The sequence below is a fragment of the Rhineura floridana genome, chromosome 3 (genome assembly GCF_030035675.1).
Source record: "Rhineura floridana isolate rRhiFlo1 chromosome 3, rRhiFlo1.hap2, whole genome shotgun sequence".
In the NCBI taxonomy this organism is placed as follows: domain Eukaryota; kingdom Metazoa; phylum Chordata; class Lepidosauria; order Squamata; family Rhineuridae; genus Rhineura; species Rhineura floridana.
In genome coordinates this window covers 1,592,198-1,619,501 of record NC_084482.1, presented here as the reverse complement: position 1 = coordinate 1,619,501, position 27,304 = coordinate 1,592,198, and the positions used below count along the sequence as shown (strand labels likewise).

General features: G+C 45.0%; 1 protein-coding gene across 1 annotated transcript in view; it reads right to left on the bottom strand.

Annotated features, from left to right (window-relative positions):
- PDE4A (phosphodiesterase 4A) overlaps positions 1-27,304 on the bottom strand; it is a 373,782-nt gene extending 346,478 nt beyond the window's left edge. The window contains exon 1 of the mRNA XM_061613767.1: positions 26,441-27,304. Within this exon, the coding sequence (XP_061469751.1) occupies positions 26,441-26,730 (290 nt within the window). The 5' untranslated portion in view covers positions 26,731-27,304. The remainder of the gene's footprint in view (positions 1-26,440) is intronic.

Here is a 27,304-nt window from a genome sequence, read left to right as displayed (position 1 = left end):
GGCAGAGATCATTTGGGAGGGAGTTCCACAGGGTGGGGGCCACAACTGAAACTGCCCTCTCTCTAGTCCTCACCAGTTTGGCTGTTTTGACTGATGGGATGGAGAGAAGGTCTTTTGAGGCTGATCTTGTTGGGCGGCATAGCTGATGATGCTGGAGGTGCTCCTTTAGATAGACTGGGCCAAAACCGTATAGGGATTTAAAGGTCAAAACCAACACCTTGAATTGGGCCCGGTAAGCAACTGGTAACCAGTGCAGCTCTTTTAGCACTGGAGTTATGTGTTCACGCCGGCGGCTTCCTTTAATCAGGCGCACCGCTGCGTTCTGTACCAGTTGCAGCTTCCGGACCATTTTCAAGGGCAGCCCCACGTAGAGTGCATTACAGTAGTCTAGGCGAGAGGAGACCAGGGCATGCACCACCGATGGGAGCAGATGGTTGGGAAGGTAGGGGCGTAGCCTCCGTATCAGATGGAGTTGATACAGCACTGCCCGGCTCACAGCCAAGACCTGAGCCTCCATGGACAGTTGGGAATCAAGAATGACCCCCAGGCTGCGGACCTGGTCTTTCAGGGGCAATTGTACCCCATTGAGCACCAGGTCCACATCCCCCAACCTTCCCTTGTCTCCCACAAACAGTACCTCGGTTTTGTCAGGGTTCAGTTTCAGCTTATTCCTTCCCATCCAGGCACTCACTGACTGCAGGCACTTGGACAGGGTTTCTACAGCCAACCTCGGTGAAGATTTAAATGAGAGATAGAGCTGCATGTCATCCGCATACTGATGACACTGCAGCCCAAATCTTCTGATGATAGCCCCCAGCGGCTTTATATAGATGTTAAACAGCATCGGGGAGAGGATGGAGCCCTGTGGCACCCCACAAGTGAGAGGCCAAGGGTCCGAAACCTCATCCCCCAATGCCACTCTCTGGTACCTACCAGAGTGGAAGGAACGGAACCACTGCAATACAGTGCCCCCTATAAATATGTTTTATATTGTATTGTATACAATTATATTGTAGTGTATTGTATGCGCAATACACACTTGCTTGTATTTTAAATATTGTGGTTTTATCGTGTTGTACACCGCCCTGGGAGCTGTTAGCTATAGGGCAGTTTAGAAATGCAACTAAATAAATAAATAAATAAATATGCGTAACCCCTCCAGGCGATCCAGAAGGATCGACGGTGGTCAACGGTATCAAAAGCTGCTGAGAGGTCCAGGAGGACGAGGAAGGTGCACTCACCCCTATCCAACGCTCTCCTCATATCATCCACCAAGGCAACCAGGCTGTTTCAGTCCCATATCCAGGCCTGAAGCCTGACTGAAATGGATCTAGATAATCCACTTCCTCCAAATGCACTTGCAACTGCTTTGCCACCACCCGCTCAACCGCCTTGCCCAAGAATGGTAAGTTTGAGATTGGGCGAAAGTTGTTCAACTCTTGGGGATCCAAGGAGGGCTTCTTTAAAATTGGTTTTATTACTGCCTCCTTGGGGGCTAATGGCATTACGCCCTCTTCCAAGGATGCATTTACCACCGCCTTGATCCCCTCGCCCAGTCTGTCCTTGCAGCTCATAATGAGCCACGACGGGCAAGGGTCGAGTAAGCAGGTGTTGGCCTTAAGGTTGAAAGCACCTTGTCCAGTTCATCAGAAGGAAGAAGCTGGAACCGATCCCACACCACCGGAGCACCACTGGCCGACTCTGGCTCGCTCATTGTATCCATGGCGTGCAGAATCGCACTCTTTAGACGATCGATTTTATCCGCAAAGTGCTTTGCAAACTCATCACAGGAGATCTTAGAATGTTCCACAGGTTCCGAAGCAACTGGACCGACCAGGCTTTGGACCACTTGGAACAGCCTCCTGGGACAGCACTCTGCGGACACAATAGAGGCAGCATAAAAATCCTTTTTTGCTGCCCTTATCGCCACATGGTAGGCTGCTGCAGCTGCTCTAACCCATGTCCAATCGTCATCAGAGCGAGATTTCCGCCACCGGCGCTCTAGCCATCTCACCTCCCGCCTCAGAGCTCGCAACCGTGGAGTATACCATGGTGCCGTCTGAGCTCTATTCAGGGGGAGAGGGCGTTTCGGAGCCACCCGGTCTAATGCCCCGGTGATCGCCTTATTCCACTCCTCCACCAGGGTCTCGACCAAGTGCCCATCTGCAGGCTCCATAAAGTCCCCAAGCGCATTCAGGAATCCATCAGGATCCATCAAGCGCCTGGGGCAGACCATCCTAATGGGTCCTTTACCCCCACGGAGGGTGTGTGGCATCGAAAGGTCTACTCTCACCAAGTAGTGGTCTGACCATGACAAAGGGGTAAGAGATGTAGCCCCCATTTTCAGATCACTCCCCTCCTCTCCTGAGACAAATACAAGGTCAAGTGCATGACCAGCTACATGGGTGGGCCCCGTGGGAATAAGGTGCAGCTCCCAGGAAGCCATGGTTTCCATGAAATCCCAAGGTGCCCCTGTGAGGATGGCTTCAGCATGTACTTTGAAATCCCCCAGTACCAGCAAGTTTGGGGATTGCACCCGCACATCCGAGACCACCTCCAGCACCTTGGCCAGGGAGTCAGTCGTGCAGCGGGGTGGGCGGTACATGAGCAGAATCCCTAGGCTGCCCTTTGGGCCCAACTTCCAGTACATGCAATCAACAACCTTGGTCTCATGAAAAGGAGGTCTGGTGAGAACCAGGGACCCCCGATAGATGACCGCCACTCCCCCTCCCCGACTTAAACCCTCGGCTGCTGCACATATAGGAACCCAGCTGGACACATGTCCTCAAAGATGGGAGCCGCGGCCTCATCCAGCCAGGTTTCCGTAATGCATGCCAGGTCCACGCCCTCATCCAATATCATGTCATGGATGAGAGATGTTTTTGGGGCAACGGACCTGGCATTGCACAGCAGCAGCCAAGGATTAGCGCATGGAGTCCTGCATCCCTCAGCTATCTTTTGGTCTTGGGCAGGCCTGGAACAAGGAACAGATATGACGCGTCTCTCCCTAGTTCCTCTTAACTGATGTGACCTGCCACTAGCACCCCACCAGCATCTGCCTCCCAGCCTCGTTATATCTTGGCCTCCCACCCTCCCCCCATTACTCCCCCCCCGATTTACACATGCCCCTGATGCTGGAGTCCGCAACTCAGGCAGGCCACCCACCCTTAAAACCACCCAGAACACCCTAAAATCCCACAACCACACCAGAGACCCACCCCCTAACAACAATTAATTTAAAATCACAGTACAGGACCCCCTTTATACGCTCAAAAATTTTGTGCCCCCCCCCACCATGCTAACTGTAATTTTAGCCTGTGTTAATTGAAAAAATGCTGTGTGGCAAAACCACATCTCCAAATATCCCTTTCCATAAAAAGCTCCCTGCAAACAGGGAGGTGTTGGTTTCTTTTCTTAATGCAAAGGTTCATCAAATTGGTATCCCCCTCCCGCATACACACATAGTCTGAAGATGTACAGTCCTGTCTTCCAACACCAGTGGGCTACAGTGTTGGGCTAAGATCCAGGTTCAAATCCCCACTCAGCTATGAAGCCCACTGGGTGACCTTGGGCGAGACACAGTCTCTCAACTTGACCTATTTCACAGGGTCTGTGTAAGGATAAAATGGAAAGGGGGGAGGGAACCATGTGCACCACCTTGAGCAACTTGGAGGAAAGGAGGGATGTAAATGCAATAATAAATAAATAAATACATTTCAGCTGCAGTATGTGGACCCCAGCCTCAGCCAACCTGCTGAGCTTTTAAATAGTAATAATAACAATAATAATAATCAAGGATCAGCAATGTGGCAGCAATGTGGAGATGCTAGATTGTGAAGACTAGAGAGTGGATAGATTGAGGAGGGGGGTTAGTGCTTTTAGGCCTTGGGATGATCATCAGAAATGATGACTTGGTCAGAGTGCACTTGAGGAATGAGAGTGGAACAGAAGACAGATTAGCACATGCACGCACACGCACACACACACACACACACAGAGTGTAAGTGGAAGAAAGGGGGGAAGCTGGCACACACACAGCCTCAGAGATGGGGGGTGACCAAGTCCTGAGCTTCCTCTCTGCTCCTTGGTTCCGTCTGGGCCAAGGGCGAGATCTGGGTGGCCTTGCAAATAAGAATAATTTTTAAAAGGAGGTGGCAGTGAATCAGGAGCCAAGAAAGGCAGGCTGGCTGCCAGGAAGAAAGGGGAAAAGCAGCCTTTCCTGGCAGCCTTGCTTCTTTTTGCTTCACGAAAAGCCCTCTCCTCTCGTTCTGAGTAAAAATGTTGTTAGCCGCGGCAGTGCAAGGAGACGTGAGTCGGTGATAGTAATCCCTTCTTCTTCCTGGTAGCTCCACCCTCAGCCTCCTTTGTCATCTGCCACATGTTTTATAGGCAGAAGCCTGCCCTCGGCAAGCCTGAAAGACACTCTGGCGCTTCAGCAAAAATCTCCCCTCTCATTTGGAGCAAGGGGGAGGTGTTGTCTGGGGAGCAGACAGTGTCCAGGGAGTGAAGACTTTTTAAAAAAAATTAATAATTTCTTTGCTGTTCGCGGCCCGCTCTGGATTACTTTGCGGCCCCCAGGTTGGGGACCACTGTTTTAGATCCTGCAGCCAATGGCAATTTTAGCTCTTGAGCACTTTATTGTATGTTATTGTGCTGGTCTTTATTATGTGGCTTCTGCGCTGGTTGAAGTTTTAAGCTTATCATGGGATTTTTATTGTATTATTTGTTATGCTTTGTCTGTATGATGTCTAAAGAATTTATTTTATAAAATGTGTTATAAATACAGGTAATAAAATAAAATAAAGCAGATGGTGACCAGGCACAGGGCCATCTTAGCTGTGGCACCCTGCCTTTAGAACCACTCTGAAAGAGGCTCACCTGATACCATCTATCTGGCTTAGTCTTCTAGGCTTTTGGAGCTTCTAGGTCCAGGCAACTCAAGACAGACACCTTTTTAAACTACAAGCTATAGGGAAAGGCAAGAATGAACTCTAGTCCTTCCACAGAGGCAGAGGCAGGAGCTTGGCATTGTGAGCTAGGCAGCAGAACCAGGAGAGAGTGACCAAGGACTAATAAAAGGGCAAGAAAGCAAAGAACATATCTTGGTCATATTTATGTGAACTATGGCATGTATGCTACTGGCAAAAGCATGGAAAACAAACATATTACGAACTCCTGGATAATGGAAAAGGTAGACATGGAACACCATACTAATTAACAAAATCATATAAATATTGTGGAAAGGAAGAAATCTTATTACATCAGACATTTTCCAGAAGAACCCAACTACATCTGTACAATTTTGGAACAGATACAGGCCAAGTGATTTAGCAGTTATGGACATCCTGACAATCTGGTGTGAAGACTTGCGTTAGTGGTTTACTCAAGGAATTAATTATGGTTTTTGTATTTGTTGTTTCTTCCTTTTATTTCAGGTTTATGGTTTTGTATATTATTTTATATACTAAAAAGGGGGGTGGTCCGCAAGCCGCAGATCGTGTAGCTTTAAAGACTTAACTGTAGGTTCCTTCTTAGCACCTACTGCCCTTACGCATCAAAAATGCTGTACGTCACACATCAAGGACGGGAAACTTAATTGCCAATAAAGCATTTTGTGACCTTTGCAAGAAAAGCACCTAGAAAAGCACAAACCACTATTAGGGAAAGAAAATGAGAAATGAGGCCAGAACTTGAAACAACTACCGAACCTTTACCCGTAACCAGGAAGCAAGGGCCAATTTGTTCTTGGAGTCTGAAGATTAAAAATAAATCCTCATTACTCTCACCTTCTGTAGTCCATTGTTCAGCAAGCCATAAAAAGTCTGGAAGGTGTTAATGACTCCAGCTTGCAATGTTAACCTGCCAAAAGGGTAGAGGGAAGGGCCTAGGCCACCACCAAGCTCTGCAGAGCTGCTGGACAAACACAACTATATTCAATCAACAAAAAAACTTCCAATTACCATGTTGTATTAAAGGCCTTTCGTGTTTTCTCAAGCTCAAAAATATTCACTATTGTGGTTTAAGAAAGTACCTATAGCCCACAGATATTCCTATCAAACCTTAAAAAGCAAGGAAATTGGGCAGCTATAGTGAATGCACCAGGAAAGCAAGAGACCTGACCTCCTCTCTGAGATACTGGACTGCCCTACAAATTGGTTAAAATGCAAACACAGTTTGGGTTGGTCTTTCACAGTCCAATTCACTTCCTGTTAGCTTGGAAGAATTTGGTAACATGTGCCTCTGAGCATACGGTGAGTGGTGGCAACACCTGCCATCTCCAGAGATGGAGAATTACATTTTTGTATGTTTGTTGGTGTTCTTCTTACTTTGCTTCATTCCTGTGTTACTAATGTTTCTACAGAGAATCTCAACTAGAAAAAATTATTTCCGTCATTATTCATCCTAGGAATCTGTGTCACATTTACTTTTATTAATTTCAAAGCCCTTTTATTAGTCAATGTCATATGATTGTGGCTTGCCTTTTGTGTCTCAAATTGGAGGTTATGTTCTATTTTTATTTTGGGTGCATTAACAGTTGAATCTGAAAGTGCAGTTTGATGTAAAATCAGACTGATTACAATATGTTGCTACTTAAGCAATGACTCTTAGCTGTTGGAAAAAAGAGGATGCATGTTTTCAGCCTGCTATGTTTAAACCACTTCATTTAAGGCAAGGTGGGCACGGTCAATTAAAAACATACAGCACACCTAGAATTTTGCTAGAATATATCTCACCTACCACGGTCCTATCATGTGCAAACTGAGACACTCCTGATGTCCAGTGGAAACTATTCTGCAGAATAGTCAGTGCCATTATTCCACAATTATTTGGGGTTTTTTTTAGTGTAAATTTTGCAAAGTGTTGCTATACATATTCACAGAAATAGAAGCAAAAGAAAATGAGTTCCTATAGGGAACTTCACTAAAATTGCAAAGTAAATCAGATATATTTAAAGTGACCATCTGAACTATATCAACTGTCTTAATAACGTTGCTTAATAATGTTGCTAAAACAAGACCAGCACAGCAAAGTCTTGTTTCTATTATTTGAGCTGATTGCAGGTGTTGCCACCACTCACCATATGCTCAGAGGCACATGTTACCAAATTCTTCCAAGCTACACAGCAAGTGGATTGGACTGTGAAAGACCAACCCAAATGGTGTTTGCATTTTGACAACTTTGTAGGGCAGTCCAGTATCTCAGAGAGGAGGTCAGGTCTTCTGTTCCCCTAGTACATTCATTATAGCTGCCCAATTTCCCTGCTTTTTAAAGTTTGATAGAAATATCTGTGGGCTATAGGTATGTTTTTAAACCACAAGGATTTTTGCCTATTAGTGAATTTCCCTGCTTTTTAATCCGGGAGGTAAGAAATGGGATCCTGTGCAAGCTTGCTGAGAATGGATTGATCATTTGCATGCTTATTGAGATCAGTGGGATTTACTCCCCTGCAATCATGCTTAGGATAGGTGAAACTGACCACAGTGGATGGGGAGGGGAGGAGGAGGAAGGGGAGGAAGGGCTGAGGACAGGAGGGAGAGGGGAGCAGGCAGAAGGGGGAGGGGAGGAGGACAGGTTTGATCATTTGCATGTTTATTGAGTTCAGTGGGATTTACTCCTGTGCTATCATACTTAGGATAGGTAAAACTGACGGGGGGACGGAGGGAAGGCTGGAGTGGGCAGGGGAGGAGGAAGAAGGAAGAGGGGAGGAGGAAGGAAGAGGGGAAGGGAAGGAGGGGAAAGGCAGGTCTGATCATTTGCATACTTACTGGGTTCAGTGGGATTTACTCCTATGCAATCATGGTTAGGATAGGAAAAACTGACCATGGGGGAGAAGGGAGGGGGAGGAAAGGATTGCAGGGGGTAAAGGAAGGGGAAGGGCAGGTTTGATCATTTGCATGCTTATAGAGTTCAATGGTATTTATTCCCATGAAATCATACTCAAGATAGGTAAAACTGACAATGGGGAGGAGGAAGACGAGGTTGAGGAAGGGATTGGAAGGGGATGGGGAGGAAGGGAGCAACAGGGAGGGGATAGAAGGGGGGAGAAGGGAGGGTGGGTTTGATATTTGCATACTTTTTGAGTTCAATGGGATTTATTTCTGTGCAATCAGGTTTGAAAATGGAAATGGACTGCCTTCAAGTCAACCCCGACTTATGGCAACCCTATGAATAGGGTTTTCATGGTAAAGGGTATTCAGAGGTGGTTTTACCATTGCCTTCCTCTGAGGCTGAGAGGCAGTGACTGGCCCAAGGTCACCAGTGAGCTTCATGGCTGTGTGGGGATTCGAACCCTGGTCTCCCAGGACGTAGTCCAACACTGACCCGGGGGAGGGACAGGAAGGATAGGAGGAGGGGGAGGGGAGGAGATTGGGTGGGTGGGCTCTGGGCAGAGGGGAAAACACCTTCCTTTCCAAAAGGAAAACATTGTGAACAGTATCATTGCTTTTCAGGGTTTCCCCCACCTTTTTATTCTACAGCAGGCACATGTAGCCTTCCACCCAAATTTAAACCAAAGCTGTCCCTGGCCGCATCCATACCAGGTCTTTATTTCACTTTGGACAGTCATGGCTTCTCTCATAGAATCCTGGAAAGTGTAGTTAGTGAAGGATGCTGAGAGTTGCTAGGAGATGCCCTGTTCCCCTCACAGACCTTCAAGCAGACTGGCTGTTAAACCAGTCTGGCCACTGGAGCTCTCTCAGTGGAATAGGAGTCTCCTCTCAGCACCCTTCACAAACTACACTTCCCAGGATTCTTTGGGGAAAGCCATGACTGTCTCACATGAAATCAAACTTTGGTGTGGGTTAGGCAAGCTCAGCAGCTGTGAGCCTGGCTTTTAGAACACTGACACTTGGTTCATACTGAGCATGCCTGACATTATCACTGAGTTCAAGCCAAAACTTTTTAATTAAAAATCAGCCAGGCATTTTTTTAACTTTTAAACTGCAGAAGATGAAGGTCAGCGTATGGGGCAAGGTCAGTAATAGGATTACAGGTACTCTGTGAACATAGCTGATTTTTCATAAACAGTAGAGTTGGAAGGGGCCTATAAGGCCATCAAGTCCAACCCCCTACACAATGCAGGAATCCAAATCAAAGCATTCCCGACAGATGGCTGTCCAGCTGCCTCTTGAATGCCTCCAGTGTTGGAGAGCCCACTACCTCTCTAGGTAATTGATTCCATTGTTGTATGGCTCTAACAGTTAGGAAGGTTTTCCTGATGTCCAGTCGAAATCTGGCTCCCTGGAACTTGAGCCCATTATTCAGTGTACTGCACTCTGGGACGATCAAGAAGAGATCCCGGCCCTCCTCTGTGTGGCAACCTTTCATGTACTTGAAGAGTGCTATCATATCTCCCCTTAGTCTTCTCTTTTCTAGGCTAAACATGCCCAGTTCTTTCAGTCTCTCCTCATAGGGCTTGGTTTCCAGTCCCCTGATCATCCTTGTTGCCCTCCCCGAACCTGTTCCAGTTTGCCTGCATCCTTCTTGAAGTGTGGAGTCCAGAACTGGACACAATACTCAAAACGAGGACTAACCAGTGCTGAATAGAGGGGAACTAATACTTCACGCGATTTGGAAACTATACTTCTGTTAATGCAGCCTAAAATGGCATTTGCCTTTTTTGCAGCCACATTACACTGTTGGCTCATATTCACCTTGTGATCAACGACAATTCCAAAATCCTTCTCACATGTCATACTGCTGAGCCAAGTATCTCCCACCTTATAACTGTGCATTTGGTTTCTTTTTCCTAAGTGTAGAACTTTGCATTTATCCCTGTTGAATTGCATTCTGTTGTTTTCAGCCCAATGCTCCAGCCTGTCAAGGTCCCTTTGAATTTTCTTTCTGTCTTCCTCGGTATTAGCTATGCCCCCCAATTTTGTATCATCTGCAAATTTAATAAGCATGCTCTGTACCTCCTCATCCAAGTTGTTAATATAAATATTGAAGAGCACTGGGCCCAGGACCGAGCCCTGTGATATCCCACTTGTTACTTCTGGCCAGTTTGCAAAGGAACCATTGATAAGTACTCTTTGTGTATGATTCTGGAGCCAACTGTGGATCCATCTGATAGTTGTTCCATCCAGCCCACATTTAGCTAGCTTGCTAATCAGAGTATCATGGGGCACTTTGTCAAAAGCTTTGCTGAAGTCGAGGTATATTATGTCCACAGCATTCCCACAGTCTACAGATGAATTTCAACAGATTATGAAAACTCTGACAGAAAAAAGTCCAAAAGGGATCTGGTTTCCCCCCCTCTTTTTAGACTTTGAACTCTCTATTCTCTCCTACTGTTTTGTGTATCGCCATGAAAATTTAGAGGGTTGTTAAGCAAGTGTTTCTGAGTTCAGGACTATACGTTTTGTAAGGTTTTGTTTTGAAATGAGCTTGTATCAGAATGGAATGGGGGGTATTTTCAATTTAACATTGCAGAATGTGAAAAATTGATGCTGGCTATAGTACACAGCCACTCTTGTGGCTGTATAATCTGACAATTACAACTGTTAAAGGCCACACCAATGCTACTATTCTCTGTGGATGGTAACAGTTGTCAGCTGGGTACTTCTAATGTGGAATTATAGCTTCAGGTGCATGTGTGTGTCTATTCCAGTGAACAGACAATTTGGAACTTTAGGTCCACCAGTCCGCCACTGGCAGCCATCCAGTTGCAAGGTAGTGGTGAAACTGAAATCATTCATGGGAGAAGATACCAGACCATATCAATATTAGCGAAATAGTGCTTCTGTTAAGTGGGTGGCCTTTAACAGTTATAATTCCCAGCACTTTGGTGTTTAAGTCAACAGGGAAAGCCCGGAACACAACATGTTAAACCAAAAGTTTTTTTATTATTTAAATTTGATGATATTTGGAGGAGTCTACATTCACAACTCTCTCATCAGGCAAGGAAAGCCTGAAATTGAAAATGATAACCTCACTGGAAAAATCAAATAAGAAATATCTTAATTAATAAGACATCACACACATGCAACTTACTTTACGCCTGTTAATTGGCTAAGTTATGAATTAAGATTAAAAATAAGGGTTGTCAATTTTTTTTCTTAATCAGGTTCCTGTTTCAGTTGCCAATTTTCAGAGGCTACCACTACTTATTTGCCTGGTTAACTGGGTGATATTAAGCAGAGGGTCATATTGGTTTCCATGCCATACAATTCCCTCTGGTCATTTCTGCACATTGCATGGTTGTGAAAGGTGCAGGAGCAGGCCCAGCTGTGGGGTTCACAAATCTATTGACAAGCCTAGACTTTAAAAGTTGCAATGAAAAGAGGAAACTAATCAGACAAAGCACACACAACCACACAGCTGCCCCCTATATCTCCTTCTGCCTTCCCCCCCCCGAAGATTCTCTTGTCTTTCCTTCAAAAGCACCCTATAAAAAATCCAGCCCCTGTATACCTCGGAAAGGTTTTCCCCTTCCTCTCCCATGCCTCTCAAACTGTTTTCACTCATTTCCTGTGATTTTTTTCTCCGTCTCTTTTCGCACCTAACTTCTAATCTCTTAACCTACCTAAACTGCAAACTTCAAGGTCAAGGCTGGACTTAGTCTGAGAGCACTTTCATACCTCTATCATCTCCTCCCCGCCCCCAGTCCTTACCCAGCCACACTGTCATTTTCTACCCAACACTTATTCTCACTGCGCTCAAAACTCCGTTCAATGCTCCCCCCGCATCTATTTAACCTCCCCTCACAACATGTTCATATTGAGCACACACCAGGGGAGGGATCCCATTTACTAACATTGGCCAGAAAAACTCCTTTCTAATAAAAACTACAAACAAGTTACATAATTAATGTGTAATGGCACATACTAGAATCCCCCTTGGCCCAACACAATTTCTCAAAAACTGAGTACAAATAGTGAAATCTTTCCCCAAACCCACCCCAGTAAAATCTGTGGAAGAAAAAGGCATACCACCTATCAACATGCCAAAGTCCCTCGTTCAACATTTATAACTCATTCAAAATAAGCCATTTTTTATCCTTTCAACCCCAAATTCAGTATGGACTGTCCTCAAATTTACCTCTCCTACACTGCCAAGTTTCAAATCTGCCTGTTGAACTATTTCCCAGCTGCAAGCCACAGAACCTACTCTCCCCCAATTCCTCATTATAATGACAGAATGCAATCCAGTCATCTCACCCTTAATATAGGCCCACAACTGTCTGTGCCCCTATAATTTATTTTTATTTATTTTTATTTAGAAATGTAAAACCCCCTTGATCAAAAAGCTTTTAAAGTGGTGTACAAATAATTATCTTGTTGTAATATTGTGATTTTTGAACCGTGTTCTTGGGAACCCTGGAGTCCCTTACAGGCTTATTGGAGAGTTTCCCAAAGGAAATATTAATAATGAAATGGAAACTTCCCAGAAAGACAGCTTGCCTACCACTACCCATTTCCCCCTTGCCATATGCTTATCAACAGGAGAGTAGTGGACACAGAAATGCACTTTTCTCATTCACACGGAGGAAAGGCCAGCATTCTGAATGAGCCGACTTCAACACCTGGAACATGTCAGAGGAAGAAAAGACTCCAGGAAGGGAAAGTACTGTAAACCACTGCAGAAATGCAGGCAGAAGGACACAAGGGGCTAGATTCAGGTACTGGTCCTTTGTGTTTGCTAACTACCATCCCTTTGTCATCACCTTTCTGGTTGACAGCAGCAGTCAATGAACTGGACAAAAACAGAAAATGGTACATTTGTTTTTGCTGACTATAAAATGGAATTTTAAAAAGCACAGGGAACTAGATGAAAATAAGGCTTAGTCAAAAACCTGCCTGTCTGATACCAGCAAGCAACAGACACTCAGAGAGAATAAGAAATAACTTTGCAAGTGGTGGTGGGGAATAGGGCTATTAAGGACCAATAAATCCGCCTGCTAATCATGTAAAGAGTCTCCATATTCAGTAGTTCAAACCCTTTTAGTAATAAAGCCACATCCTCTAATGAGCTCGGTTGTCAGAGGCCACTGATGGCTCTATCTATTCTTCCTTTTGTTTCTGTTGAGCCCACTTAATCCTTAAATGACAACCTGCACAAAACCCCGTCACTCGCAGACCAATTTATCTAGCAGAACTGCACAGTGTGTGTGACTGGAGATCACCAAGGTTTTTGTTTTGTATGCAGGAGAAGAGTGTTCAAAGGTCCACGCCTAGTCACAGTTTTTTGACTCCTTCCACCTTTCTCATTTTTGGAATAAACCTGAAGAGATATAAAATGCTTTCCTTAATAGTAAATAAAGGAAATGCTCAAGCTTTTCCAGGAACACAAACCTCAGTTTCCCTAATGCAATCTGGGACTGAAGCATAACAAATTATCGGGTTCTTGCCCTACCTTAGAGTGGTTGTTGCAATATGTCAGCAATGAGACTGGAGAGAATTCAAATAGCACAAAAAAACCTAACATGGCACCAGCAGATCTTCAGGATTCTGCCAGAGGAAACAAGTAGCGTTTTGTACCTCATTGGGGCAATGCCCTTGCCTCACTAGAGGCTCCTCCTCCTCCCCACGAAGTCAGTGAACTTCCAATTGCTTGACAAACCATTATTTAGACAAAGCTATAGCACAGTGGGGAGGAGAGCCTGGCTGGGAGTCCAGAGTCTGTGAGTTCTTGTCTCCTGGGTGTCAAGGGCCAGCTAAAGATCACCCCACAGTGAGTGGCTCAGGGGTTACGTGCCCTGCCACCTGTGCAGCTGTGGGCAAGCTGCATAGTCCCAAGGAGCCCAGTTGCCCCCCAGCTGGCAGTTGTGGACAAGGAAGGGGCTGGCTTGTGCAGCTGTGGCAAGCTGGGCAGGGCCTAGCCAGCTGGGGAGTAACCTCAGAGGGAGGCAATGGGAAACCCCCTCTGAATACCGCTTACCATGAAAACCCTATTCATAGGGTAGCCATAAGTCAGGATCAACTTGAAGGCAGTCCAGTTCCATAATATGCAGACAGGTAACTCCCAACATTAATATCCTCCAACTTTAAAAACGGCAGTAGGTCGCAATAAAGATAACCTCTCCAACTGTCTTGCAACCCATCCTTAAATGGCTTGTCCAATTTAAACAAAAAAATACAATGGAAAAAGGACATCTTTTAAATTAGAGATCACTCATACCTGCAGGATGAGAATCATCACTGAATGATAGCAATCAAGAGGCCATTTAGTTGGAACCACAAGCCTTTTCAAACCTGCAAGAAGTCTACTCTGGTAGAGGCATCCCAGCAGGGACAACTTTCTATTTAGCATGCTTTTGGGGAAAGGAAACAGCATGTAAAAAGGAAAACCTCTCAGATTTGTGCCATTTGATAACCATATTCCGATTTAACATAAATGAGAAATTGAGTCCAATGATGAGATTTGTACAAGGCCATTAGAAGTCCATGAACTCGACTTCCCAGGAGGATCCCTCCACCTGTGCAGCCTCTGAGAGGGGCTCCCGTCTTGGATGAAACTTTTTCAGTTTTAAATCCAGTCAGAAGGGTCTTTTTTGACTGGGGATAATTTCTTCCGGATAAGGAAGAAACGTGAGATTTCCCACACAGCTTTGTTGTGATTGTTGGAGACTGGAATTCGTCAGAATTGTCTGTGAAAGAAGGTCTTCCAGCAGCTCGGACGGAGCGAGGATTTCTAGCTAGCTCAGCTGAATAAGTGACCCGTTTTTTTTTCTTTAAAGAAAAACGGACTGACAGGCAAGCATTCTCCTTACTTATTACTTTCTTATCTATACAGCTAAAGAGATTTGTCAAAGAACCAGCAATTAAGAAAACCTGGGTGAGTCAAAACTTTCCTTCTCTTTTACTCACGGAACTAAGGGGGAAGAAAATAAAAATAGCCTATCTTTTTTTATTGCAAAAAGCTGACATGGAAAATAGCATTATAAAGATTACAACGGATGAGGGGTTTCTGATTGGAAGAGAAAAGAAAAATCTTTTTGATTTATAAGACTTTTGTGTAACATATGTCTGGGACTATTTTTTCTGATCTACTTTTTTTTTTGACGAATCTGCTCATTCTTTCTGCTACTAGTTATTTGGACGCTGTGAACTAAAGCTGTTTTTGCACTTCTGGGCATATAAGAGATAAGGGCTGTCTAGAGTGTGACGCCAGTTGGTTTGAAAGATTAACTCCTTTGTAACTGGATAAAGAAATAAACTGCTCTTTACTTGGGACATTGAAAATTGAAGGAGTTTTGTTCCTTTGGCTTTAAGAATGACAATTAAGAAGATCATGGATGTACAAGAAGGGACTTTATCTTTAGACATGTTTCAGAAAATAATGAATGGGATTAAGTCAATAAAACAAGAACTGAGAAATAATAGTCAAGCGTTGAGAATTGAATTTGACGAAATGAGACAGGAGCTGAAAGAAATTCAGGATTCTATGAGAAAGGAGAATAAAGATAGATCTGGAAAACCAAAAAAGGATGAAAGAGAAATTAAAGGCAAGGTTCAAACTATGGAGATTGGATTAAATATGGACATGGAAAAAGATTTGGATTTCCTGGCTGTGATGGATCCTGGAGACAAATATTACGGTTTGGAACTCAGCACTGTCCCTGAAGGAATTGAAGAGATTGGAGATAAAGATATTATCGGTTCAAAAAAATTCCTGGACTGGAAGGATTTGATGGAACTTGAAATGGAGAAAGTTAACAGAATTAATCCCTGTTTTGTGTCAATGGAAAAATCTTCAAGAGATGTGCTAGTGTATCATGTAAAAAAGAGGAACAGAGATGCGGCTTTGCAACAATACTTCAGTGATACGTTTGGAATTGATGGCAAGAAAATATCTGTGATAAAGGAAATTCCTATCAGACTCTTATTATATGACTATGACAGCAAGATTATTGGGTTCGTAAAGACGGAAGATGGAACCAATACAGATAATGGAAGAAGAGCGATTTGAAATTACTGGACTTAGTAGACTTGATGAGTTGGATTAACTGACATGTTTATCTAGAAAAAAAATTGATGGACATATATCTCAAGGATTGGAAACTTCTCTTTGACTTTTTGTGGAAGAATAAAATGATATGATGTTAATGACAAATTCATGGAGGACAGGGCTATCAATGGCTACTAGCCATGATGGCTGTGCTCTGCCACCCTAGTCAGAGGCAGCATGCTTCTGAAGACCAGTTGCCGGAAGCCTCAGGAGGGGAGAGTGTTCTTGCACTCGGGTCCTGCTTGCGGGCTTCCCCCAGGCACCTGGTTGGCCACTGTGAGAACAGGATGCTGGACTAGATGGGCCACTGGCCTGATCCAGCAGGCTCTTCTTATGTTCTCATGTTCTTAATGAGATTTGAAACCAATTAAGATAACCGCTGGAGGAAGGTGATTTTATAATCTATTAAGAGACAGGCTTGTTATATATTATAGACTTATAGCTGAACTACGACAAATCGGAAGTCAATATTTTTATTTTTATTTTTATTTTTTTATTGTATTAGTTATTGATTTGTGTTTTTTCTTTTTGTATTGTTTTGGTTTTGAAAATTTGAATAAAAATTAATTGAAAAAAAAGAAGTCCATGAACTCTCACTGTACACTCATATTTTAGGGTTCGCACATGGCATTTTCTCATGTAATATAGACTAGTTACAGATTTTTAATGAAGGACTCCCAATGTGTGTAGGGCAAAGGTAAGAGACATTCACATGCTGCAAAACAGCACTCCAGAAAGAATTAATCCTATAATTTCACGTAAGACTTAATGTTTTGTTTTTAAAATGAACCATTTACAACAAGTTTGCACTTTTTCAAATAGCCCACATCAACAAATTGCAAAACCAACTGGCCCAAGTACATAAACTTATAGCAGTTAAGAAATTTATTTCTAGAACTCATCAACAGTTAATGGTTTACCGTGAATGTCCCAAGAATGCTCTTTCACTCCTCCCTGTTCACACTGGGAGGAAATGAGCCACAATTTCTAGCTTCCCCTTAAGCCTAAACAGCAAACCACAAACTGTAGCCAATGTTTGTTTTTTGGCTTACTGATCATGGTTTGTTAGAGAGAAACAAACCACAATTCCTGGGTTGGACACAGCATAAAGCCAGGGATTGTGGCTCGTTTCCTCCTTGCACAAGTATTCCCTTTGTGGTAGTCATAATAAACCATTAACTACAGTTTAGTATGACATGCAAATAGGGTTAATGCAGCCTTGACTGCAGTGAAATCAGGCTCAAAACCACCCCAGCACTTTTCTGCAGTGGAATGGCAGGATAAACTATCTTAAAACAAAAACGAACAGATAACCAGACAGTAGTGGGTTGGGGAAGCTTGAGAAAAGATATTCTCTTTCCTTCTGTTTACTTGTCTAGGTTTTCTTACATTGTGATGGGAAGAATATTTAAGAATCTTTGATTTTGCCAAATGGTTATGTTTGAATATCCCATTTTCTCAAAACCAATAACTGCAAAGAGACTGCACTACCCAGTGCTTTCCTGCTCCTTTCATTGAAACAGCTGGTTGTTAGGTTTTCTTCAATAATTGCCTAAACTTCCATGGATAAGCACAATTAAGATCCCATCCCAACTGTTCCAGACGCAGACTTGACTGTAGTGTAACAAATACAGTTATACCATCATTGGCTGAAATATCCAAACTAACATCCACTTCGGAAGCAGTATTAGTTAGGGTTGGCCCAAGACATTTTATGCCTGAGGAATGAAATACAAAGGCCCTCCCACTAATTTATCATGGGGCATAATTCAACAGGAAGTTCGCCTGCCCAAGGCAGCTCCTGTTCATTTCAATACAATTCATTTATGCAGAATGTTCTGGTGGATCATGCCTCACAGATCATATCTGTCTGCCTTTTGTTCTGCCACACTTCATGATGCCCAAGGGCCACTGGAGACTCCTCCCCTGAAGAGAATCAGGGCAAGGGGGAAGCTAACCTGGCCCCATCCATTGGCCAACTTGACCGAGGACTGCAGAAGCAAGGGTGGGAGGACTAAGCGGGCCATGGTTGCTTCTCAGCCCCTTGTCTGCAAATGTAAGGGTTAATACTGGCCTACCTTACAGATCTGTTGTAATGATTACTGAGGTAATTCTGCAAAGCCTTTTGAACACTTGAAGTGTGCTATATAAATGTTGTCAACTGCCTTTCAGTTCAGTGGCAAAGCATCTGCTTTGCGTGTGGAAGGTTCTAGGTTCAATGGTCAGTTTCTCCAAATAGGTCTACGAAAGACCCCTGCCCAAGACACTGGAGAGCTGCTGCTGGCCAATGTATTAGTTAAAATCAATTAATTAACCATTTACATGCTGGAATGGCTTCTAAGTGATTTCCAAGTCTAAAGTCAATTATAAAATCCATACATAATTAAAATACACAATAAAACAATTCCATCAAAACATCAAAAACATCTATAATTAAAATATACAATAAAACAAGCCAGTTATTCATAACAATTAAAACAGGTTGATTGCCTAAACAGGTGCGTCTCCAAGAGCTCACTAATGTAGGTAGTAGTAAGCCAACGGTCTAACTTCATGTGAAGCAGACTCCAGTTTTCTCCCTCTGTTATTTTCCCCACATGTCTCTGATTCTAAGGATAATTGTCCTGGGATAGCCTGCTCATTTTATATGCCTATCATTTGCCAGTTTAGCATTCTCCTAGACTGCATGTGCTAGAAGAAGCTATGTTCTAAGCCCTGCTGCTAGGTAACATTTGCACTTGTGACAACTTAAGTTCCTTCAAAAAAAAAAAAAAAAAAAGAATTAGGACATCATGAACCAAAGTTGTGTTGTGTAATTCAGCCAACTGCAGAGGTCGCTTTAAAATGCCACACAGTAAAGCCGGGTGGTGCTTTGTGGAGTCTTAGAACACAATCATTAGAACACAAGGGTCTTTCCATCACTCATTTTTTTTCACACATGGTCTGTTACACATGTTTTAATCAGCATGTCCAGTTAGCAAAGGTCACAGATCATGCTGTTAAGGAGAAAATTACCACAAAGTACCCTATTTTGGAATTATTTACTCTGAACTTTTAACTTAGGAAGAAGAACAGACTGAACACTATTCAGGGGCATAATGCTCTCCCCAAATTGTTTTTAAGGAGTTGGAACCAGTGGAGAAAGAAGCAGTAAGATGTTAATCACAAGAAGAATTATTAATAAAGGGGAATTAGATGTAATGTTCCAATTCCCACATACTATTCCAAACTATGATTTGCTGATGAAATCTCAAATGAACTTTACTTGAAAAGAAACTTTGAGGCTTTTTAATTTTCTTTTATTCTCTCATGGCCATACATTTGAAATGCCAATGCTATTCTATTACAGCTGATGACTATTTGTGGGCAGTAAATGTCTGGTATCAGCCAGCCCAAAGACAGCCTATTCCAAAACAATTTTTATTATATTTTAATTTATATCTGATGACAAGAGCAAGCTGTTTCTGTCCCCTCTGGTAGATAAGAGATGCATGAGCAGAACTGGACAACTTTAATAAAATAAGTAAATAAAATAAAAAATAAAATTTTATTTGTTAGTCGCCTATCTGTCCGAGCTAACGGACACTCTAGGCGACTTACAGCAATGCAAAATACAATATATAAATCAATATACAGTCAACAAACCATAACATCAATTCATCTAAAACCATCCTTCAATTAGTACAGCATAAAAAGTAGTCCACCCCAGAAATCCCATAGGCCTGCCTGAATAGCCAGGTCTTTAAGGCTCGGCCAAAACCCATCAGGGAGGAGGCATGTCGAAGGTCCAAAGGGAGCGAGTTCCAGAGGGTGGGGGCCACAATCGAAAATGCCCTCTCTCTGGTCCGCACCAGCCTAGCTGTTTTGACCGGTGGGACCGAGAGAAGGTCTTGTGAGGCTGATCTTGTTTGGCGGCATAATTGGTGATACTGGAGGCATTCCTTCAGATAAACTGGGCCGAAACCGTATAGGGTTTTAAAGGTCAATATCAACACCTTGAATTGGGCCCAGTAAACAACTGGTAACCAGTGTAGATCTACCAACACTGGGGTGATATGATCCCGGCGACGGCTCTGCTTTATCAAGCGTGCCGCCGCATTCTGTACCAGCTGCAGTTTCCGGACCGTTTTCAAGGGTAACCCCACATAGAGCGCATTACAGTAGTCTAAGTGAGAGGAGACCAGGGCATGTATCACTTGTGGGAGCAGATGTACAGGAAGGTAGGGTCGCAGCCTCTGTATCAGGTGTAATTGGTACCAAGCTGCCCGGCTCACTGCCAAAACCTGAGCCTCCATGGACAGCTGGGAGTCAAGAATGACCCCTAGGCTGCGGACCTGGTCCTTCAGGGGTAATCTCACCCCATTAAGCACCAAGTCTAAATCTCCCAACCTTCTCTTATCACCCACAAGCAACACCTTGGTCTTGTTGGGGTTTAGCTTCAGCCTGTTCTCTCCCATCCATCCACTTAAGGACTCCAGGCATTTGGACAAGGTATTCACAGCCAACTCTGGTGAGGACTTAAATGAGAGAGAGAGCTGAGTGTCATCCGCATATTGGTGACACTGCAGCCCAAAACTCCTGATGATGGCTCCCAGCGGTTTCACATAGATGTTGAATAGCATGGGGGAGAGGATAGAACCCTGTGGCACTCCGCAATTGAGAGGCCAAGGGTCTGAAACCTCATCCCCCAATGCTATCCGTTGATGCCTACCGGAGAGATAGGAACGGAACCACTGTAAAACAGTGCCCCCTATTCCCAATCCCTCCAGGCGGTTTAAAAGGATACCGTGGTCAACATTAGAAGGGTGCTGGAAAAAGAAGCAAGCATGGCAAAGGCATGAAGGATACCAGGACGAAGGGGCAAGGGGGGGGCGGAAGACACAGAAATCACCCACAAGAACCAGTTTTAAAAGGTAATATTTGCAATCTTCCAAAGCCTAATGGAACACCTGAGGTGAGGAAATCCAACACACATATTCTAAACACTTCCAGCCCACTAACATTATATACATGCATGTACACATGCCTAAAAAAAACACATATGCCCAAGCAACCCAAGCTGGTCTTTGCACAACAGCAAAAAACCCTGAGTTTTGTAATCTGTATACAGATTTCCATGACTTTTTGTTTGGTACAATGTAATCTCACCTTGTTAATCATGGGGAACAGTAAAGAGCTATACTTAAAAACCCACCTGCCTGCTACAAAATGTATTCAGCCTATTTCCTGGGTTCTAATATTTCAACAGGCAATGCCAACATGCTTTCAAGCATAAATTTGCAACTGTGAGGACTAGAAATTTTTAAGTGAAACCTGAGATTCTGTTTCCAAAAATAACATACTGAGTTTTTTTCTCTTTTATTTTCTTTTGCACCCCTGTAAATTAGACTACTGCTAACTTTTCTTGTCGTCTGATATTGGGGAAACTACCTGAGTCTCTTTCAGTGGAACCCTGAACAACCCCTATCCACCTACTAGTTAAAAGACCTCACTTGGTTTGGCTAAGAATATTGTACCAGTCATATGGTGGGTTACGTTCTGGACCCCTGCCGAAAAGCAAAAACTGCTGAAAAGTGGAACTCATTGAATAGAATGGAGTGCGATGCCCGAAAACTGCCGTAAAAGCGGAACAAGCGCCATATGAGTGGGGCTTTAGTCTAATTTTTATTATTACTATTATTATTTATTATACTTGTATACGGCCCCATAGCCGAAGCTCTCTGGGTGGTTTACAGTAACTAAAAACAAATACAATTTAAGATACATCTTTTAAAAAACAATTTAAAACACAATTAAAAAATTTAAAACAATATAAAACACATGCTAAAATGCCTGGGAGAAGAGGAAAGTCTTGACCTGGCGCCGGAAAGATAACAGTGTTGGAACCAGGCGCACCTCATCAGGAAGATCATTCCATAATTTGGGGGCCACCACTGGGAAGGCTCTCTCCCTTGTTGCCACCCTCCGAGCTTCCCTCGGAGTAGGCACCCGGAGGAGGGCCTTTGATCTTGAACATAGTGTACGGGTGGGTTTGTATCGGGAGAGGCGTTCCATCAGGTATTGTGGTCCCAAGCCGTGTAAGGCTTTATAGGTCAAAACCAGCACCCTGAATCGAGCTCGGAAACATACAGGCAGCCAGTGCAAGCGGGCCAGAATCGGTGTTATATGTTCGGACCGTCTGGTCCGTCACCAATCTGGCCGCTGCATTTTGCACAAGCTGCCCCACGTAGAGTGCATTGCAGTAATCTTGTTTAATTGCATCTAATTAGGAACAGCCTACCTGAGGAGACACGCCTGGCGCCTACGGTACTTTCTTTTAGGCACCAGGTTAAGACCTGGCTATACTCCCAGGCATTTTAATGTTATTATAATGTTCAATTTTAATGTCAATATGTTCCATCTGTTTTTGTTTAATCTGCTGTTGTTCATCACTGATTTTATTGTATATTGTATTTTAATCCTGTTTTGTTCACCGCCCAGAGAGCTACTTGCTATGGACGGTTTAAAAATGAAACAAAATAAATAAAAATAAATAAAATAATTGAGACCGCCGCATTAGCAAAGCGCCATAAAGTGGGGCCCTACTGTATTCTATAGACAAAGTCTTCACTTTTAGGGTACCTGCTTCATGTGACAGTGGTTGGCTAGCAAGCTCCTATATATCCTTGCGGCATCTGAACAACCACCACCTTTCCTTAACTTATGGAAAGCGTAAAGCTACATATCACTAATCAGATAGCATAGTTCCCCCCCCAAAACTTCTGTAGAGAGCCAGCAGCTAAAGAGTTGAAATGTTTTTCCCAGCCCTGCTGTAACACTTATCCACAACTGTCTATCTTGAAACACATAAGCACGTGACTGGCTATGTGCATTTTGCTCATATATAAGCAGAAGGCAAGTTATCTGCAGTGTGTCAAGGATAAGTAGGCTGAGGGACACCCCCCCCCGAAGTCAACCAGAACTCATGTTTGGATGTGATCTCCTATGGCCATATGGCAATGCTCTTACTTCATCGACTCCCTCCCTCATCTTCTGCTTCCAACTCTTCTTTCAGCTACATCTCGACATATGTCAGCATCCTGTGCCAGCTGGAGCTCCCATATTGGAGCTGCCCATCAGACAGAAGTGGAAGGCAAGGAAGCCTGACAACAAGAATTAGTCCATAGGACAGAGACGTACATGAACCCACCTCTTCAAAGGAAGGCAAAGTCCTTTTGGCTGCGTGGGTTACAAACTACCTGGAAGAGCTGATGGGAAAAGATTGCTGGAGAACAAGGCAGGTGTGGGTGGGTGAGCATTCATAGTATGAAAACAGGCTATTTGCAAGTTATATAGAAGGGTGCCTGCTACCCATAACACACAACGGCCACAAGGATAAGAGTTATTCTGGAGAGAGTCATTTACCGAGACACAAGGCAACGGACTGGAAAGTAGACTACCACTACCTTAATACTCAACAGTGGGTGGGTGGGAGTCTGGGAGAACAGCTGGGCCATGTGCATGAGGAAATCATGCAATCACTTGAAAGTCATGCTCTGGAGCATCTCTCAGAGAAGGTTTAAGGTGAGAGAATCCTGGACAAGGATGGAAGTGAGGAGCCTCGAGGTCCCATCACTGCTCTCGCTGATGTTATTGAGATCTGTGAACAAGCTGTGCAGAGGTTATGGATGATGGAGAACAGGTAACTGTTAGCAATCAGAGGGAAGTAGACCAACTCATAGGAACGGCCCTTTCTCCCTCACCCTCAGTGGTGGCTGGTGCCCATGGGGACTAGTAGGGCGGGAGGCCAACATTAGGCGGAGCCAGATCCAGTGGCAACATTAGGCAGAGCCAACTAACTCAAGATTCCTTCCCATCCTACTTCCCTGCTGAGTTCAAGGGTCAACACTGGGACTGGGGAAGAAGAAGCTGACAGACAGTGCTACCCCCTGGACTGGTTGCAAGTTGGAAAGCAGGCAGGGAAGGACTGCCAAGGTTGGTGGGGCAGCATCGTACTTGCCCATACGGACCAGCCTCCGCTGTTTGCCCTTGAGTAGCCACCATCATCAAACCCATATTCACCTGGAGCCAAAAGCCTAGACCAAGATACAGTGTCTTAGCCGTGAAGAACACACTACGTGGCAACCACCACCACCTGTTAATGACAGTCCTCTCCCTTTTTAAAGCTACTGGGGGGGGCTATCTGCAGACGATAATTGGCCCTCAGATTACCAGTTGCCTATCAGTATGATAAGCAAATAGGAGAGTAGTCAATGTGGTGTTCCTCCCATTTCTCTGACCATTACCCATTCCAGCTGGAGCTGATAGAAGCTGCAGTCCAACAAAATCTGGAGGGCATCGCATGGGCTAGCCCTGAGACAGACATGGGACTCTAAATCAGGGACTCCTGATGTGCTATTTCAGCCTACCCAGTTGTCACAGCACATCTAGGCAACACACTTCAACCTGATCAGAATCACTGCAAGACAAGCATCGTTTCTCAAGCCCTTCCACAGTTTCATCTGCTAAAGAACCCCTGAAAATGTCTGCCAAAGGAACTTTCAAGTTGCAGAAGAGACCAAGGTACATGTTAAACTATTCATGGGGGGCATAACTCCCCATGTCTACAGAGAATGATCAGTGGGCAAAACTGATTTAGTTTAGGGTTGCCGACTTTAAAAAGGCCACAACAGCCCCTCTATGCTGAGAAAAGCTTCACAGACTGAGTTCTGCAGACTAAAGATACAAAAAAGAGTGAAATTCACAAGAGTAAGCCATGCTCTCTCTTTCTTTCTCATGGGCAACCCTAATCACAGTAAAGCCAACATTTAATTTACTTTCAAGTAAGACTTCTATGAAATTTTAAGATCTCACATTTTACAAAGAAATAAAGACAATTTGTTCCACCAGATTTCAATTTCCTAAGAGTCTTTTCTCCCTACCCTTCTGCTCAGCCTGTTAACAAAATGTTAATTGGATTTTAAAGGAAGCTGCACATTGTGGGAGAGGGGGCAGTTGCTGAGCCAAAGAGGCAGGAATTCTCCCACAGACTCACAAATGTACAATACTAGCAAAAAGCATGATTCATTGTGTTTTCTAAAAAACAGGAAGTTCTGAAAGAAGGGGTTGGGAAAGTCAAACCTTGATGCCTGTTTCACCTTCCTGTAACAATTAAAAACAACAACACTTCAATACTTGGGGGTGAAAGGACTACCCACTATCAATATTTTATTGACAGTTACTGATTGTGGGACAATACTTTCAAGTCCCCTCTGGTGCTTAGCTCTCCCTTAAAGCAGGGGTGAGGAACCTGTGGCTCTCCAGATGCTGTTGGGACTCCAACTCCCATCAGTCCCAGCCGGCAGGACCAAAGGTCACCGACAGGGAGCTGCAGTCCAGCAACAATGGGGGGCCACCGACAGGCTTCCCCCACCCACCCACCACTATTCTACAGACCAAGGTTGTAGATTTGCTGTTGTCTACACACCAGTCCTCTTGTGCTTTACATTCCTATCTCACACAACATACATAAAATGGGTTTGGAATTTTATTTATCTACTTTTTTATTTAAATAAAGAATAGTGTCATTTGCCTGCAAATCATAATTTTATGCCACAGACACCAATACTTGTGTGTGTGAGAGAGGGTTGCTTTTCCTTTCTAATTCTCCTGAGATTTTATGAGGCAAAACTACAACAGTATTATAATCACAAACTGTATGTTTCTGAATGGATGAAACAGCCAGAAAGTAGCTGAGGTATAGAGGCAGTCAAAAGCCAAAGTCAATCTTAACTCTGCCTAGCGCCCCTAGGGCCTTAAGCCACTTGCACAATTGTTAAGAAGCTACTTTATACTGTGTCAGTCCATTCAACTCACTAAGGTCTACACTGACTGGCAGCTGCTTTTCAGAGTTTCAGGCAGGAATCTTTTCCCAATTCTAAATAGAGATGTGAGGGTCTGAACCTGCCACCTCCTGCGTGTAGAGTTGGTGCTCTAACCACTGAGCTAAGGCCCATCCCTGCTAGCATCGTGGGTGCTTAACAGGCTATAACTTTAGAAGACTCTACCAAACAGTTCAATCTGAGTTAGGATTTAATCATGGAAGGTGCAACAAGTGAAGAGTGGGAGTGCAAAGGGCCTCCTTGCCCCTCTAATGAGCAACTATCGTTTTCTCCGATTCGTGGCTGCGGGAGAGACGTTCTCCTCTGCTGGAATGGCAAGTCTTCCAGCCAGGCATGGTTGTGGAAATCAAATACTAGCCTCCGGTCACCCAAAAAGCTACAGGGGGCAGGGGAATGTAAAAACAGGGACAGGAAAGAAAAGCGCAGCCTTTACATTGCAGGTGCTGCTGATACATGTTTCCATCCGGATGCAATCCCCACAGGTCACGTCAGGCAGCGCACACAATCCGGGCATACTACTTCCCCCCCCCGCTTCCCACGGGGCATCCTCGACGGAGGCCAACCCCCCCCATCCTCCTCCCCCGCATGTGGAAAAGTGCCTTCGAACCTACCGCTTGCCGCCGCCGCTACCGCTGCTGGTGGTCCCGTGGAAAGACGACGGCCAGGACATGCGGGATTTCTTCAGTCCCGGCCGGTCGCTGGTGTCCATGGCGTCCGCCCTCTCGATCTGCCGGTGCGGGTGCCTGTCCGTGTCCGAGTAGCCGCGATGCTTGATTTTGATGGGGGTCCGGGGCTGCCGCCAAAGGTGCTGGGGAGGCTTCAGGGTGGCCTGCCCCTCGCGCGGCACGGGCAGTGAGAGGGACAGGCTCTTCTTCGAGCAGGGCGGCGGCGGCGGCTCCATCCTCCTCGCCGACTTCGGACGCAGCCAGGAGCTGCCGAGGCACAGTCAAGGCAGGCAGGCAGGCAACGGTCCTGCCGCGGCTGAGGACTTGGGTGCCTCGTTCTCCGGCTCTGGCCAAAGGGCTGACCGACAGCCCGCGTACGGCCGCCCCTCCCCTCGAGCGGGGAAGCAATTCACAAACTCCGCCAAGAAGCCGCCACCATCCCAAGCGAGGCACAGAGAAGGGGCGGCTGCCGAAGGCCCTTCGCGCCGGCACCGGACGCCCCCTCCATGCCTAGCAGCTACCGGCCTTCTCGAAGGAGTCTTGCAGCGCCGGCGCCTGCTGCTCGTACTCCCGCCGCTCCCAGAGCAGAACGAGCTCCGCCGGCGCCTAGAGCCGACGGAGCGTCCCCCCGCGCGCGCCTGAGCCTCCACCGAGCGCCTCCGGAGGGAGGGAGGGAGGGACTGCGCCGCCGGTGGGGCAGCGGGGAGGGAGGGACTAGTGGGGGCGGGGAGGCATCCGGGGTCGCCAGAGCGCCAGGGGGAGTTGCCGCCTGCATGGCATCCCCCGCCCGGTGAGGCAGCGGCGCAACAA